An 18,660-nucleotide genomic window follows, 5' to 3' on the forward strand; every position below is an offset into this window, starting at 1 on the left:
ACAAACACTTTAACAGTGAAATAAATTCATAGGGCCTACTCCCCTGCATAATTCGACTTACCACACACATTATATCTAACCAGTCCCATCAACTACACACCACAGAAAAACAAGCTCATTACGAATCAACCACGTTACTTGCACACGCTAAACATAAGCCCACCTGTTCGCCTTAAAACGTAAACAAATCACACATGTGTAACTAGATCAACACACGGCTAAATTTAACTGATCAAATGATGCTGTAAAAATGATAGTATTCAAAGCAGCGCTAGATACACACTGTGTATGAATATATCAAGTTAAATTAGAATCTAAATTAATCTTAATTTAAATAACATTATATTTTGCCATTAGGCCTATAATTTGTATTCATAGCTACTTTTATAACTACGTCGTAATTATAGGGCCTAACAATTATAAATGTCAATTAATGTATAATTTAAATATGTCTAGGTATTAAAACCATTTACGTAGCTTAATTGTAGTAAATTTAAGTTTAAACATACCTGCTATGTCTTGTAAGTTGTAAATCTAAGAGACTATTTCTACCATCTTCACATTTTAAAGTACAGGCTCACGTTTCTACATCGGCATATGGCGACCTAGCGCAGTAGAATACCGAACCGGATTTTTTCGCAATGTTGACACACCGGGCGAATACCACCTCCGCACCAGATAGGTCGGCTAAAAATAACTCGATGAATCATCGGGATTCCCCGATCGTTACAAGCTGGTCCACGGCTCTATAAGGGCGCATTCAATAATATTGCGCGCGGTTTTCTTTATCTTTTTCACTTTTTTAAACAGGAATATATTATAGCCTACTTGGGTGGTAATACTTTTAGAAAAAATAATTTTCATCGATAAATAATATGTATGTGTATATATATATATATATATATATATATATATATATATATATATATATATATATATATATATATATATATATATTATATATATATATATGTATGTATGTATGTATGTATGTATGTATGTATGTATGTATGTATAGGCTTATGTATTATTAAATCAATCGAGTGTAGAGCAAAAAATCATCAGAAACCATAGGCCTCAAATTCTGTTCGCGGACTCAACCCTATTGGACATCCGTGAGTCTGCTCAGCTCTGATGAGTACCTGACCCAAATTAGGAGAATCAAAGTTGACTGTACAAACCAAATAACACGTTTTATAAATCCGGATCAATCTTTGCGATCCCTTGAGGTGAATGCAAAATCTTGGTAACATGGGGTTTACGTAAGAAAAGTGCTCGATTCTTTACAATATCCCACTCTAGATATTGAGTGATAGCATGAGCAAGTATGACCGTATCAGAGATAGAGAGAGCCAGTTTTGCCAGACTAAAAGCCACCAATAGCATCCTCCATAAATATTAATTCCATTTCGTTCGGGTGGGGGAGGGGGGGTGGTAGGACTGTCTTTAGGTGGGGGGGGGGGACGCCTAGAAGACACACTGCAACTCATATTTATTGTGTTATCGTCAGTTTCTTTCAGACATCTCTCCACCTCGATCGGAATAGAATTTATATAGAAAATATATACGTTTACCAGTGTCCCCCACCCCCGGAAAATTTAGTCCGGCCCCGGAAAATTTCAAGTGTCCCCCCCCCCTCCTCCCAAATCCCCCCACCGGAGAAAAAAGTCTGAAAGAAACACTGGTTATCATTTAAGTACCCTTGCCGTGGGCAGCTTTGTTTGCCGTTTTTTTTTTTTTTTTTTTTTTTTTTTTTTTTTTTTTTTTTTTTGCTGGTGTGAGGCTAATCAGTGTTTATTATGTGTAGAACTTTAGTCTTTACTCTGTCGAATTCAAGTTTTTTTTTTATTTTTTTATTTTTGGGTGCTTGATATCGACACTATGGGACCGCGTATCCTAGCGTTTGAAGAGCTAGACTGCTAACCCGAAAGTCTCGAGTTCGAATCCGGGGTCAAGTCAGTAGAATCTCCCAGATTCCACCCAGCTCTGATGTGTACCTAACTCACGTTAGGGAAAAACGAAGGCGGCTGGGCATAGTGCTGACCATATTATTTCTTAATAATATGCGGAGGTTTCTGAAACAGATGGACTCTACTTGATCTGCCTAATGTGTCTTGGGCACGAACGAATAGTGATGATGATGATATCGACCCGAATAAGGATACGACTTGTGTAAAACCCGTTATTGTTTGGAAATAATAAATCTGGTGCCACATCAGATCAACAGAATAGTCTTGATTGTGCGCAGGGTCGAATGGTACAGCTTACGACTACTAATTCAAAAGTTTCGAGTTCGGATCCCGGGCTCAATTTTGTAGGACGTTCCTAAGTCCACCCAGCTCTAATGGGTACCTGACCAACGTTAGAGAAACCAAGGTAGCTGAGCGTAGTGCTGACAACACTATCCCCGTGTATGGCCAGGTCAGGTAAACAGATGAACTCTACTTCACCTGCCGCATAAGTCTTTGGATCAAATGGGGGAAAAAGATAATGAATTTAAATAAATAATTAAAGCTTGCATACATCACTTTTAAAATTAATTAAAATAAATTGTAAAAAAAAAACAACACTTTAAATAAAAAGTTGTTTTTTTTATAATTTTCATACCAACGTTATCACATTTTATATCTAGAACGAAAACGTGTGATATTTCTATACTGTAAGCATTATTTTCGCGCATGACTTTTAAAATCTCTAAACAGTGAAGACCGGCATCTCGCAGACGAACCTTCTCAGAGCACCACAGTTGCCGTCATTTAACGGTTGGCACCCCATGCAGTAGTAGGCACAGTTCTCATTGCCTAGGTAGTTGTCGGGCTGGTCTGGGAATATTTTGGTACAAATTCAGTTGTGGTGAGTTGTATTAAAAAGGTTGTTGTTTTTGTTTTCTTGTTTAAAATAAAAGTAAAACAATGAAATAGTTTTAAGTATAACTCTTTTTGGTTAAGACGTGTTATGAAACGTTTAAAAAAACCTAAAGCTAAACATGAAAATATATGTAGGTAATATTGTAAAATAAAGACGGAGTGGCCTAGCGGTAGAAAGCTAACCCGTAAGTCTCGAGTTCGAATCCGGGTTCAAGTCAAAAGACTATCCTTGAGTCCACCCAGCTCTGATGGGTACCTAACTCATGTTAGTAAAAATAAAGACGGCTGGGCATAGTACTGACTACTCTATCATAGGCCAATATCACAGAAAACGGTTTACTCTACTTCACTTGCCCCATAGATCGTCATGTTTGGAAGAGGTACTTTACTTCAATATTGTAAAATAAGTAATCTCATTAAATTATATATAAAAAAAAAATTTAGAAAATTAAAATTGGCGTTTAAATGAAATAAATCTTGATCAAAGATATCTCTACACTGTTATTTATCTCATAGTATTACTAGGATCTCATTTCTAAAAAAACTAATTACACTCTGTTCGATATTTCTTTAGACCTTTCACTTACCTAATACTTCAGAAAGTTGTTACGTGGTAAGTCATATAAATATTATATAAACACTTTTTATTAAATAGCATGAAATGTTGATTTTAGATTATTTGCGAAACTACAAAGAAATGTATACTTCTACTCAGAGCTGCACATATATTTACATGTAATAAAAAGTGTAGTATATATTACTGACTTGTACAGAAGATTGTAGTTCTCCAGCCTAGAGGTAGTATAGACCCGTCATCCACCCATCTAAACACGTTCTCCTGTACAATATCATCCAGTCCTACCCACAAGTCTACTGCTAGGGTCGTTGCGATGGCAGAAATAATATTCAACTTTTCTCGAGTCTTTACGGTATACATGTAACCCCCATAATCTGAGACGCAACATAATACATGGATAATACATTAAAGTATGAAATAATGTCACACATAATATAAATATTTAAATTCAAAATTTAAGGAATTGATTAATTAATTAATTAATTAGTGCCGTCACCTTGACAGGTTTGTCTGGCCGTTGTGTAATTGACCAGATCACGTGATACCCGTACACAGACCTTGACCTGACCGTTCTGCTGCAGGGTGAAGTTGGCCGCTGGGTTACACGGCAAGGTGGTCGTGTAGGTGTTGATCACGTGGGGGGTGGGGGGTGCTGGTCGGCATCGGCCAGGCACCTGCAACACGTATGGTGTTAGTGATTATAGACCTGGAGTGGGCAGTCAAAAGTATAGCAGCGAATATTATACATATATACTACATATATGTTAGAATAATTTATATGCTTTATATTTAGATACTTGCATATACGCAGAGGCGTAGCGACCCTTCCCGGCGCCCGGGGACAAACTTTTCGATTTGCACCCCCCCCCCCCCTCGAGATTCTGATTTGCACCCCCCCCCTCAAACTTTCAATTTGCACCCCCCTCAACCTTTCAATTTATTACTCCAACCCATTTTGGCGCCCCCTAAGCTCGGCGCCCGGGGACATATGTCCCCCCCCCACGCCCCTCCCCTCGCTACGCTACTGCATATACGATGCTAAAAAAGTGATATTAAGAATAATAAGAAGAAGAAGAGTAAATGTCTGTAATTGCATCTTTCTAAGCTAACATTTGTATACGAAGTTGCAAATATGACCGAGGTCTTTTTTTTTTTTTTTTTTTTTTTTTTTGCCGGAGCCATTAAAAATAAAAGTTCCCATCTGGAACCTGACGGTCCTGGAGCAAGGGAAGTAGAGTTTACCTGTTTCTGTGACCTACGAAGGGAGAGTGAGTTAGATACCTATCAGAGCTGGGAAGACTCAAAGGTTGCTCTACTCTCTATAACACAAATACGAACTCGAGATTTTAGAGTTAGCACTGTATCTCTTATCTTCTAGGCCATTCCACGTCGAAGTCACAATCTACTGTAAAACACGCATCTGATACTTACCTAGCCGACACAGTTGTAAGGTGTCTATGTAGATAAAGGTAAAACACAGGTTGTACTGTAGGAGACAGGCCCTGGCACAAGCTAAGCTGCTGCTCCCGTTAATCTCCACACCAAGTGGGAGGAAGCGGACGTTCAAGTTTTTCAGTACAACAAATTGGTTGGTCTGTGATTTACATGTACTGATACCTGCAAGAGAAACGGCAAGATGAATACAGTTTTATTATTGTAACTTAAAATAATACGGTACATATTAAAGATGAAGCTACATAGTATTATCATGTATAACACAAAGTACTAAATTATCTATACATATAAACAAGTCATTTTTTGATATGCTGTAAAATGCGGAATAGAAAATCATGCATTAGTGCGTTATATAATTTATTTTTAAGTCGATAATTTAAAGTAGTTAAAAAAAGAAATCTGACAGGTACATTGCAGCATAATACAGAATTGAACCAAGATTTGAACTCAAGACTTTAACCGATGCTCCCTTCCCTTCCCACCACCACCCCCCTCCCCCTTAAAGTTAAATTTTCAAAAGCATCGCCCTCCTGAGAAAAAGTTTGAATGACACCTGATTATTTTCTATATGTTAACAATATAATCGCAACAAAGTCTATGATTTTACCCTGTAAAATACACGAATTCTGATGGTTGACAGTTGTTTTCTTTCAATTTATTAATAGTGTAATACACCAAATGTAATAGGCTACTTACCAACAAGTAGGAAAGAGAAAGCAATGTAGCAAATTATTGTCATCATTTAGAGTAGGTCTGCAAATAAAACCGTTCCTATTGTATACACACTAGACAATGTGCAGTAAAATGTAAATATGTATTATATATATATATATACATATATATATATATATACATATATATATATATACTATATATATATATATATTATATATATATATATATAACATTAGTAAACACATGCAATAGCACAATGAAATACAATCCGCCCTGTTTAAATAAACGTCAATTCGCTTAGATGGAGAATTGATCTCATACCGTGGTACTTACATATAATGCAGCCTACATAGATTCTAGATTCTAGATGCTATCTACAGCCTACCACACTTGCCATCTGATTGTAATCAAAGAATGGTCGCTGCCGTTGGGGCTGATTAATGTATTTGTATATTTATGAACGCTAGATTCAGAATAGTTACAAGCTAGCACTGGTAAATTTATAACATGAAACAAGACGTTATGTATTGATTAAGAATCCCGTATACAATTAGTTAAAACATGTTTGGTCGAAAGTTCTTTAATATTGCACATTCATTGTGTCCGTTCATTGTCTTTGGGGTCAATTATTTATTTGTTTTTCAAGATTATTCAAAGATAGCAGTGTAATACTAGTGAGAAGTGTGAATGATACTTTTGTCAAAGTATGTAGGCCTGTGAAAGGAGATAATGTATAGGGGATATTGATAGAACTCAAGTGATATTCACGATATGTAACTACGATCCCCCTAGTTTGTTTGTTTTTAAATCTCAATGTATAACCAGAAAATGTTTTGCATTGTGGGACATTGAGCTCAAAAGTATAGTTATGACTGGGAGTGGGGGGGGGGGGGGGGGAGTTAATACATGAAAAGTCAGAGGAAATGCTTAGGATGGGGGATATTCATAACTTATATTACCGATAGATGCAATTTTTTAAGACCAATGTTTTTGGAACCCTCGAAATAAAATATAACTCACACACACAGCGTTCTTTAATCTTTGGTCCAAAAATCCACATTTTTGGTCAAAAGTTGATATTTCTGGTCGAAAATTTATATTAAAACGTGTTTTTTAGTATACGATCTAACTTTAAAAATATCATAATTGGATCGTTTCATTTATTCAGTTATTTCACTAAAATATGTTACCCTTCAGAAACTGTTGATTAATGAAGTAGAGTCCCCCTGTTTGACGAATAATCGCACGCAAAGTCTGAGAGTTGTATTTGGTTAATTTAAGTGGAAGAATTCCAACGTATTGAGCTCCAATCGTTGCCTGTAAATTCCGTAGGATCTCTTTGAGGCAATTAAAATGAGATTGGTAAGTAAAGGCGCCTTGCCATGATGCTGATCCTTTTAAATATAACATTTCTTTCTCATATCCTAACTAGAGTTTGCGTTTATCAACAATTACAAAACAATATAATTAATAATTATAATTCATACGAAAACCGTCTAAATTCAAAGCACTATCTAACTCCTCCAACTTGTGTTTATACTTATCAACAATATTTAAACACTAAACAATCTGCAATCAGTGTTTCTTCCAGACTTTTTTCTCGGGGGGGGGGGGGGCACTTGAAATTTTCGGGGGGGGGGGGGGGGGGTGGTAGACTTTCCTCGAGGGGGGGGGGGGAGGACACTGTTAAAAGTATATATTTTCTATACAAATTTCATTTCGTCCGGGAGGCGGGGGGGGGGGGGGGGGGCGGTAGACTTTCTTCGGGGGGAGGGGGGTGGGGGGGGGGGGCTCCTCGCCTGGAAGAAACTCTGCAATCAATAATGACAATGCGGAAGACAAATCTCGCGTCTAAGAAGTATTGACTTGACAGTTCTGTTTGTACTCATTAAATTAACATCAAATCAATCTATGACAATAATCGTGATTAAGCATTCTGACTAGCAGAAAGATCCGCGATTCGTGTGTAGTGAACGCAATTTAAAGACAAATGGGCATTAATTTTTCTTGGTGTCATTAAATCGTTAATGTTTATACTACAATTTAATGTCTTGTTCATTCAAGCGCGATAGCTTCAGCTCGTGTTCAATTCCATTTAATTTTGTAACTGTTTTCTTTTCGTTTTGAACGCCCAGCCAGGTCATTGGTAGCTCAAGATTAGTTACTGATATAGTATGCGCTAGTAACAACCGATTTCAATCAGGTTTGTGGAGGGAAGCTTGAAGTAGAACAAGTGTTGTTTATTTTTTAGCTGTTTCAAAATCGGAGCATTTTAAATGTGTAGTGCTCAAATTATACGGAAAGAATCAATGTTTTGTTGGGAGCTTTAAGTTTACCACTTTAGGAAATCGATGGTCACTCAAAAGTTTGAAGAAATCTAAGTATAAGATATTTTTACTTATATATGAAATTTCGTATACCTAAATGAAAGACTTATCAATTTACCTCTGCAATAGTATAAAGTACCACTTCCGGGTACCTTAAATGTATCAAAATCTGATAGAAACGTGCGCATACATTGCAACACTATAAACCTAAGACACGCTACCTGAACGCTACGACACAATGACTGAACCCTGCGACACAATGCCGAACCTTGAAACAGTGTCTGAACCCTACGACACAATGTCGGAACCCTGCAACACAATGTCTGAACCCTGCGACACAATGCCGAACCTTAAAACAGTGTCTGAACCCTACGACACAATGTCTGAACCCTGCAACACAATGACTGAACCCTGCGACACAATGCCGAACCTTAAAACAGTGTCTGAACCCTACGACACAATGTCTGGACCCTGCAACACAATGACTGAACGCTGCAACACAATGACTGAACCCTGCAACACAATGACTGAACCCTGCGGCATACTCTGAACCCTGCAACACAATGACTGAACCCTGCGACACAATAACTGAACCCTGCGGCATAATGCCGAACCTTAAAACTGTGTCTGAACCCTACGACACAATGTCTGAATCCTGAAACACAATGCCTGAACCCTGAAACACAATGCCTGAACCCTGAAACACAATGCCTGAACCCTGAAACACAATGCCTGAACCCTGGGAAACAATGCCTGAACCCTGAAACACACTGCCTGAACCCTGGGAAACAATGCCTGAACCCTGAAACACACTGCCTGAACCCTGTGAAACAATGCCTGAACCCTGAAACACACTGCCTGAACCCTGTGAAACAATGTCTGAACCCTGAAGCACAATCCCGGAACCCTGGGAAACAATACCTAAACTATGCGACACTAAGCTCTAACCCTTCGACACAATGCCTGAACCCTGAAACACAATGACTGAACCCTGGAAAACAATGACTGAACCCTGGAAAACAATGCCTTAACCAAACCAACTGAGACGGAAATGACAGGCAACATTGCAGACATTTTAACGTCAACGGAGTACATTTTAAATTATTGAATGGTTGTGTTGAACCTAGGCACTAAATTACAGACAGTTTGAACGAACAAGCAAACGAAACAGAGACTGCTCATTTATTCTTTTAATGTTGTTTACAACGATAGTTAGATTCTACAGTATTTAATGAAAACATGAATTAGAGATCAGGGTACTGTAAAGAGATTAAATTATTGAAAGTTAATGGTGATTCGCGGTTGCCTTTAAACGCAAACTGTTTTCATTTTTATTTGGTTTAGGCTGTTCGACTTGTAGGCATTTTTAGGTGTCAGTCATAGAGTTTCCTTGCTGGGTGGCTGTCTTAAGATTGGTGTCATTTATTTCAACACCAGTTGTTATCTTTCAAAGCCTATATACTGAAATGGTGTTTCTTATCATTTTGATCTTGGCTCTCACGGGTAAGAAGTGCATTTACATTGTGTATTCTGTTGTGAGCTACTTAAAAATGGCATTTTAAAAATAGCTTCCCTTCGTATTCGCTTAATATGTATGTATATGTATATATATATATATATATATATATATATATATATATATATATATATATATATATATATATATATTAGGCTATATATCTGAGTCCACGCAGCTCTGATTGGCACAAGATTGAGATTAGGAAAATTAAACAGGACTAGACAGTGCTAATTACACTACCTTTTCAAATGCAGAGTTCAATTAAACAAGTGAACTCTACTTCACCCACTTCACTCTTTATCAGGGTAATTTACTTACTTAAATTTGTATTGTTCTTGGGCATATTATACTTCCATGTATTCAAGGCCCCCCTCTTTGCAAGATCTTCTGTCGAACACTTTGATCCACTCAAATATCATCAAACAATGAGCGCATGTCGATGAATGATCATATCTAGTACAGGAATGACAGTTTTAAAGTTTGAATTAACGTAAGCTCATGAGAAGATGAAAACGCGACGTCGTGGTCTTATGGTAGACTGCATGACGGCTATTCCGAAAATCCTACGACCTCGAGTCCATACGATGTTCATTAGTTATCCAAGTCTTCTGTTTTACGTTAGTCAGGGTTAACGCTTGTTGCATAGTGCCAACCACACTGTTCCTTCATATACAAAAATATATAAACATGGCTAACATACATTGATGTGATAATCATTCTTTGTACAATTGTAAAATACATTTAATGATACAGATGGGACACTGGCTGAAGCAAAACTTTCTAACTACACGTTAGTCGACAGCACTGGCGTGGTCATGCTGACAATGGGGGACACACGCAGGTCACGTGATGAGGTAGACTGTGCCATACAGTGTTCACTGAACCAAAACTGCAACAACTTCATGTATGATGGGACAAGTGGTATTTGTACTCTGGGTAAATATTAAAATATTATCCAAATATACACCGGCATTCACATTCATATAGCCGTACCTGCAACCAGACAGCAAATTATATCCGCATCCACATCAACGTCAACATCGACATTGACGTCAATATCCACATCCACATTACGCATTACACATCCACATCAATATTAACTTCAACATCCACATACATACATACATATATATCCACATCCACATTAACGTTAACATCTTCATCCACATTACACATCCACATCAATATTAACTTCAACATCCACATACATACATATATATCCACATCCACATTGACGTTAACATCCTCATCCACATTACACATACACATCCACATTAACGTTAACTTCCTCACCCACTTCCAATTCCTCATCCACATCCATCGTTCGTAAAAGTACTCTTTATATTGACTGCCCAGCACATAAATGCTTCCCATAATCTGTCGCATCAGGCATTTTAATGCATATCTTGCATATGTAGCAAAGACGTAATCTCTTTTTAACAAAATGATTATTATCTGGGTGAACCAATACTTTCCAGATATATAGTAATTGAAAAGATAAAATTTGAAACTTAAAATAAATTGGCAAACATTTTATGGTTCTGTTTGAACGCGATCTTCTGTAAAAAAATATTATATATGTATTTCCATTTTGGTCCGAAACTTTCTGTTTGTATGCTGTTTTTAACTTTGTGTATATCTAGGTCAATGGATTCTTCCGGACAACACAACAAGCACATCAGTCGCGAGACCAACAGCACACAGCAAACTGTACACAGCAACCGTGTATTGTGGCGCTACAATCGCCACGAGTAATGGCGTCAAGGATGCATGCGACGCTTCGGCGTGTCAAGGTCTATAGATGTGTTCCTTACCTTATCAGTTACACGTTGTGTGTTTTGTTTTTTAAATTAAAACTAATTAAATTGTTGTTGATAGTAAATAATCCTCTTTAGATCTACCGATCAATTGGGCATATGAATTCTTCTTCTTCTTCTTCGTTCTTAATTTTTAGTGTTGGGAGGGATCGAGCCTTATGTGCCAGAGGGTTTGAACTCGAGACTTTGGCATATGAATTAGAGTTCATATGTTTCTTGACCTCTACTAACTTGGACCTCGATTCGAACTCGAGATTTTCTGGTAAGCAGCAGAGTTTCTTCCAAGCATCTCTTTGAGGGGGCCTGGTCCCCCCCCCCCCCGCCGAAGAAAGTCTACACTCCCCCCCCCCCCCCCCCGCCCCCGAACGAAATTGAATTTATATAGAAAACCTATACTTTTACCAGTGTCCGCTCCTCCCTCCCCGGAAAATGTTGTCAGCCACCCCCCACCACACCCCCCTAAAATATTATGTCTCCCCCCCCCCCCCGAGAAAAAGGTCTGGTAGAAACACTGGTTAGCAGTCTAGCGCTCTACCGCTTAGCGTCACAACGTCCCATTAATTTATGTTCGTAAATTATTCTTAAACTTATTTTTTCTGTAAACTTTTTATATTCTTTATGTTTAGTTTTTTTTTAATTCTTTGAAAATATATACGTCTATGCATCCTTTTATTTTCGCACCCAACAGAACAAATAAATATCAAGAGAGAAACATCAAGCCTACTTTACAATGCAAGTGCTTACACATCATGCCTTGATGTTAAGAACTCCCCCAACCCCAGACAACTCCTAAAACATCCCAACGGTCTTATCGTCATGTGTGACACCGTGACGGACGGAGGGGGCTGGACAATATTCCAGCGTCGCGTCTCCGGTGCCGTAGACTTCTACCGGAACTGGGAAGAATACAAATACGGATTCGGAGACTTCGACGCCGGGGAATTCTACCTCGGTAACGAAAACATCTACTGTCTTACTTCAGAAAAATCCTACGATTTGAGAATTGATATGAGTTTCAACGGATCCAGCTACTTCGCTCAATATTCAAAGTTCCAACTGTATCCAGAGAGTCAGTTTTACAAAATTTCATACGATGAGTACTCAGGAAATGCAGGGGATTACCTACAAACCTCGGATCTCCGTCAGATGTTTAGTACGTATGATAAGGACAACGACATCGACGATACTAGACAGTGTGCAGTGACATTCCACGGTGCGTGGTGGTACTCACGATGTCACATGGCTAACCTCAACGGTCTATGGGGGAGCAAGGAGTATGGTGTGGGTGTACAGTGGGACGGCGTCACAGGCGATGTTGATTCGCTTGACTTCAGCGAAATGAAAATTAGACCGAAATAACAATTGTCTGAAACATTGTAACAAACGTTTTTGTGATGATATCCGTATAATGAATATTAAAGAGGTTTTACGTTGATATACATTATGTATATTTTCATTAAATGGATGCAGTTTTTTATTCTGTAAAAAAATGTTACCTTTTCAGACTTCAGACCTAACAAGTCGAGGTCAGATTATTTATCTTCGTTCTTAATTTTTAGTGTTGGGAGGGATCGAGCCTTATCTGCCAGAGGGTTTGAACTCGAGACTTTTTTCGAATTTGTCAACCATGAGCTTTGCCGACTCGACCATGCTTCCATCACAATTAAGGATTACGTGTCAACTGGTTATGCGCCATTGAGGCCATTGACTCCGATTTCAGCCTGCTTTTCTTTTTGGATTTGCTTCCATAGCCTTTGTCCAACCAAGAACAAACTACAAGGCAGCAGTTGTTTGATTTTGGAGTTGTCTCTCCTAGAAGAGTGGCTGTACCCAGCTAACGAGCCTCATCTGCCCGAGGGTTCGAACTCGAGACTTTAGCAACCATGAGCTTTACTGACTCGACCACGCCGACCCCTAGATTAAGTATAATTCATCTGTTTCTGTGGCCTGGGTATATAAAAGAATAATGTAGCCGGTTATATATCAAGCGGTATATGGGAACACGTGATCAAACGGTAGATCCCATGATCGGTAATCCGATATTCTGGAGTTCGCATCCCAGGTTTGATTCCGTAAGATTTTGATAAGTCCGCCCAGCCTTAATGGAAACATAACTTACATACTGTATAGTCCATAGTGCAGTCATTGTACCCCAAATGAAATACGCTTACTTGTTTTGCACTTTGTTTTATATTATTAGTGCTCATATTCGATATACCATGTATTATTCTTTAAGAGTATTATTGGTTGTTATTTTCAAAGGGTTGCCGGCCTACAGTGGTAGCTTTGCTTTGCTTTGCTGTGTGTGTGTGTGGGGGGGGGGGTGCGTATGCGTATGCGTGCGCGTGCGCGTGTGTGTGCGTGTGCGTGTGTGTGTATGTGTGTGTGTGTATGTGTGTGTGTTCTGTAGTAAATAAACAAATAATACAGACACATACATGTTGATTAACTATTCGGTATATTTACTTATCTATATTTTTATTCACAAATCCTAGGCTCGAATTCGATGCATTATATAATATCATTAAACATTCATTGAAATTTTGGAGTTTCGCATGTTTTAAAAATACATTTTCTTTGAGTGTTTCCTATAAATAAAGTTTTAAAATATTTGGGTTTTTTTTTTAAGTTACACTGTAAATTACAATCCTTTAAAATAATAAAATAACAAACATTTTTTTTTTCAATTGTTAAAAACAATACCTTTACTTTATGGGATTGTCATCATCTACATTAATAACGATATCAACATTTTTACACAAATGCAACAATTACATCTTACTTATAGATTTACCTGAAACGCATCATCATAATTATGATCAAAGAGTAAGCATTGTTTTCATTAAAATAACTAAGTTTTATATAACAAAGTCACACATTTAAGAATATAATTTTAGTAACACAATGATGAAACACTTTTAAAATATTACGTCATACTTCTTGCAGAGGCCTTGTATGCATTTAATTAACTCAGTTTTAGAAATCAAGGTCACACGTTTAAGAAAATCAGATTAGTATCGTGATGATTAACCCTAGATAAAATATAGATATAGATTTAGATATAGATATAGATATAGATATAGATATAGATATAGATATAGATATAGATATAGATATAGATATAGATATAGATATAGATATAGATATAGATATAGATATAGATATAGATATAGATACAGATACATGTACCTGTACATGTACATGTACATGTACAGGTACAGGTACATGTACAGGTACAGGTACAGGTACAGGTACAGGTACAGGTACAGGTACAGGTACAGGTACAGGTACAGGTACAGGTACAGGTACAGGTACAGGTACAGGTACAGGTACAGGTACAGGTACAGGTACATATTTATGTATACTTGTACTTATGTGCAAACGCTTTCGTAGAAGCAATCGATTACCCAAGGAAATACACTCAATTATGTTATTTGTGTAGGGGACAATGAGTTAACTCCCATATTCGGTGTAACGAGTACCAACGCAATTTTAGATTTTTTTTTAGTTTTAAAATAGACAATATTTTCTTCTTCGTTATGAATGCATAAAAAAATTAAAATATCGTTTTTGGACGCTAACAAGAATATGATGTCCCAAGGCCAATAGCAATGATGGTTATTTGAGTATTTAGAAATTTGCAAACGTTTTAATGACTACGTGGTTGAATATGTGACAAAAAGAACGTGACAGCTAGTGCTAATGGATTTGTTTCGTTCAGAGTATTTCAAGTATATTATGACGCCCTGGGTTAATGTGTTTTTAGTGAAACCATCTTTACTTATTCATATCATAATTTTCAGGTTTGACAAGGTGCCATTTAAAGTGTCACTAGATTTCTTTGTTAGTAGGAATTTTGATCACGAAGTGAAAACGGGATTTGTTTTGATCGTGGTTAGGTTTGAGCCAATGTCATCTTGTATATTGTGTGAAACACAAATTTAGACATGTTGTTGTACCACAGTCTTTTATTGTTATGTAGGTCGTGAATTTTTAGACTTCGGTAAACAAACGTGACTAAAAGTATTTTATTTTTTCATGTAATAACTTTTTAGTGAAATTAATTTATTTTAAACGGTTTTTAGCAGCTAATCGTGCAAACGTTAGTCGTGTAGGCACGATATTTTGTATGTGCGTGTCTCTATTAAACGTGACACCTTCATAAGACAATTAGAAAAAGATGCTAAAAACTTTTTAAACATTTCTACTGAAAAGCAAAAAGTATATAAGCTAATAATGTGTTAAAGCAATATCTAGTCATTTTATCAGCAAAATATTTTAATTACAGTCATCTTGTATATGGCGCAGAGTATGACTATAAATAGATAAAAACATCGAGATTTGAAGAATGCTGTTTGTAATATCGCTTTGCCTGTCTCTTTGCCTGAGTGAGTATATCTATTTTTAAACATCTACTACATTCTTTTGCGTGTTAATTATAAAATTGTTTAAATTTAGAATTTAGAAAATATTAACAAAATTAACATTTTAAAAATTAAAATAATGCATTAAAAACGTTTAGTAACAATCTTTTATATAATCTATCTATAAATATAAAAAGCAATGTATGTCTGTCTGTGTGTCTGTTTGTCTTTTATGCGTTACTACATCTCTCATCACATCGCTATGAAACTTTGGGAAATTGTTGAGAAAACTCCCGGGGAGGTTTCTGCGCAAAAAACATTTTCAAATTCCAAGGGCGCGATTTGTTTTTTCTCTATATACGATATATAAAAATAAAACTCGGTTGCGGTTTCACTTCGTTCATCCGATTGCCATCAACTTTGGGGAGTTGATTAGAACACTCAAGAAAAGGGTTCTGCAAAACAATCTTTTTTTTAATTTCGTAAGGGCTTCGCCCCGTGAGGGTGCAATTTTTCTCGATATACGGTATATATAAATAACAAAAGTGAATTGCAGTGATACCGTTCACACGATCGCTATCAAACTTTGGGAAGATGTTGAGGATACTTGTGGAAAGGTTTCTGCGCGAAAAGTATTTTCAGATTCGCCCCGGTAGGGCGGCGCGATTTATTTTCTATAAATACTGTTTATAAAAATTAATGTCGATTGCGGTTAGACACAGTTCATCCGATCGTCATGAAACTTTGAGGAGTTGATAAGAACACTGCAGAGAAGGGTGCTGCAAAACAATCTTTTTTTTTAATTTCGCTAGGGCGGCGCCACGAAAGGGTGCGATTTTTAGCTATATACGTTATATTAAAAATAAAAGTCGAATGCGGTCTGACATCGTTCATCCGAGTGCTATAAAACTTTGAGCAGCTGATTATAACACTCCAGGGGAGATTTCTGTAATACCGCGTTTACACTTACGACATTTCTAGAACAAAAAGCCCGCCAAAAGCTTTTTACTTTCTCGTATATACGTAGTATAGAGAAAGTATTGTAATCGTGCAAAAAAAATCGAGATTTTTACAAATCTCGACGTTTTACACCTCACTGATACGGAAAAACATAATTTTGCAATCTTGTCCGTATGTCTGTGTGTGTGTGTGTGTGTGTGTGTCTGTGTGTCCTTGTGTAAACACGATAACTTGAGTACCGTTACTGCTAGGTTGATGAAATTTCATATATAAGTATTTTATCAAAATCGTAGATCCGTATCAACTTTTGAGAGATTTCCGATAACCGGAAGTGGTACTTTTTCTACTTTGAATTTTTCAAAAGCCTATAACTTGAGTACTATTTCAGATAGATAAATGAAATCTCACATGTAAGTAAAAGATCTAATTCTCTACCTTCTGTTACATTTTGAGTAATTTCCGTTGACCGGAAGTAGTAATTTACGCTACTTCCGATTTCTCAAAAAACTAATGTAAATTTTTAAAGTACTAATAATATTGCGCACTATTATGCGCTTTTTTATTTGGCGTTCACTTGGTGTGCAATTAATTTGTCTACGAGATTTTATTCTATTTTTAAAACTTTAAGTATTTAAAATGGATTTAAAATCATGTCTATAGCCCGAGTTCCCATCCCCTGTTATTTTATATAAAAATATTCGAGAAAGTTTAGGGGAGATCACTCCCGGTTTATTTTTATCTGGAACAATTTGCTCCACAGAACATGTATACTTTAGCGTTCACACTTACAGAACATGTTTTAGAACATTTTATAAAACAAGCATGACCTTTGACATGGAGCGTCTGCAATATAGGCCCAGATAACTGTAATCAAAGTAAAAAAAAAAACTTAGTGAGCTCATAGCTTTATTTTTACTTTCTCGTATATACGAAGTATAGAGAAAGTATTGTAATCGTGCACAAAAATCACTTGAAATTTTAACAATTTTCACCGTATTTTAAGTCCTTCATCACATCCGAAGTATAGAGGACTTATTTTAATCAAAATTTAGAGGTTTTATGCTTAATCCAGTCTGAAAAACTGGGCTTTGCAATTCTGTCCGTATGTCTGTGTGTCTGTCTGTCTTTGTGTGTGTCTGTGTGTAAACACGATTACTTGAGTACCGTTACAGCTAGGTTGATGAAATTTCATATATAAGTATTTTATCAAAATCGTAGATCCGTATCAACTTTTCAGCGATTTCCGATAACCAGACGTGGTACTTTTTCTACTTTGAATTTTTCAAAAGCCTATAACTTTAGTACTATTTCAGATAGATAAATGAAATTTTACAAGTAACTATAAGATCTAATTCTCTACCTTCTGTTACATTTTGAGTAATTTCCGTTGACCGGAAGTAGTAATTTACGCTACTTCCGTTTTCTCAAAAAACTAATGTAAATTTTTAAAGTACTAATAATATTGCGCACTATTATGCACTTTTTTACTTTCTCGTATATACGAAGTATAGAGAAAGTATTGTAATCGTGCAAAAAAAAAAAATCGAGATTTTTACAAATCTCGACGTTTTACACCTCACTGATACGGAAAAACATAATTTTGCAATCTTGTCCGTATGTCTGTGTGTCTGTGTGTGTGTGTGTGTGTGTGTGTGTGTCCGTGTGTAAACACGATAACTTGAGTACCGTTACAGCTAGGTTGATGAAATTTCATATATAAGTATTATATCAAAATCGTAGATCCGTATCAACTTTTGAGCGATTTCCGACAACCGGAAGTGGTACTTTTTCTACTTTGAATTTTTCAAAAGCTTATAACTTGAGTACTATTTCAGATAGATAAATAAAATTTCACATGTAAGTAAAATATCTAATTCTCTACCTTCTATCAAATTTTGAGTAATTTCCGTTGACCGGAAGTACTACTTTACGCTATTTCCGATTTCTCAAAAAACGCAAGTAAATTTATAAAGTACTAATAATATTGCGCACTATTAAGCACATTTGGTTTTGGTGCTCGCTTGGTGCGCAAGTTTTTTTCTACTAGATTTTATTCTATTTTTAAAAGTTTAAGTAAACAAAAAGCATGTCTATATTCC

General features: G+C 36.6%; 1 protein-coding gene and 1 long non-coding RNA gene across 2 annotated transcripts; one reads left to right on the forward strand and one right to left on the reverse strand.

The window, feature by feature from the left end:
* Window positions 1-2,714: 2,714 nt before the first annotated feature.
* LOC131932766 (uncharacterized) lies at window positions 2,715-4,087 on the reverse strand. The gene is made up of 3 exons (XR_009384708.1): window positions 3,941-4,087; window positions 3,633-3,818; window positions 2,715-2,822 (listed from the first exon to the last, which is right to left on the reverse strand). It is a non-coding gene; the product is annotated as an uncharacterized LOC131932766 (long non-coding RNA).
* Window positions 4,088-12,053: 7,966 nt separating this feature from the next.
* LOC131932768 (ficolin-2-like) lies at window positions 12,054-12,596 on the forward strand. The gene has a single exon (XM_059289682.1). It carries the CDS (start codon window positions 12,054-12,056, stop codon window positions 12,594-12,596), a length of 543 nt encoding a protein of 180 aa, XP_059145665.1.
* Window positions 12,597-18,660: the final 6,064 nt, after the last annotated feature.

Source organism: Physella acuta, unplaced genomic scaffold (genome assembly GCF_028476545.2).
Source record: "Physella acuta isolate Inbredline_101_S28 unplaced genomic scaffold, ASM2847654v3 ptg002274l, whole genome shotgun sequence".
Taxonomy (NCBI): Eukaryota; Metazoa; Mollusca; class Gastropoda; family Physidae; genus Physella; species Physella acuta.

What these genes read in the sequence shown, in the direction of transcription:
- LOC131932768 (XM_059289682.1), top strand. Translation starts at nt 12,054, where the DNA reads ATGTGTGACACCGTGACGGACGGAGGGGGCTGGACAATATTCCAGCGT.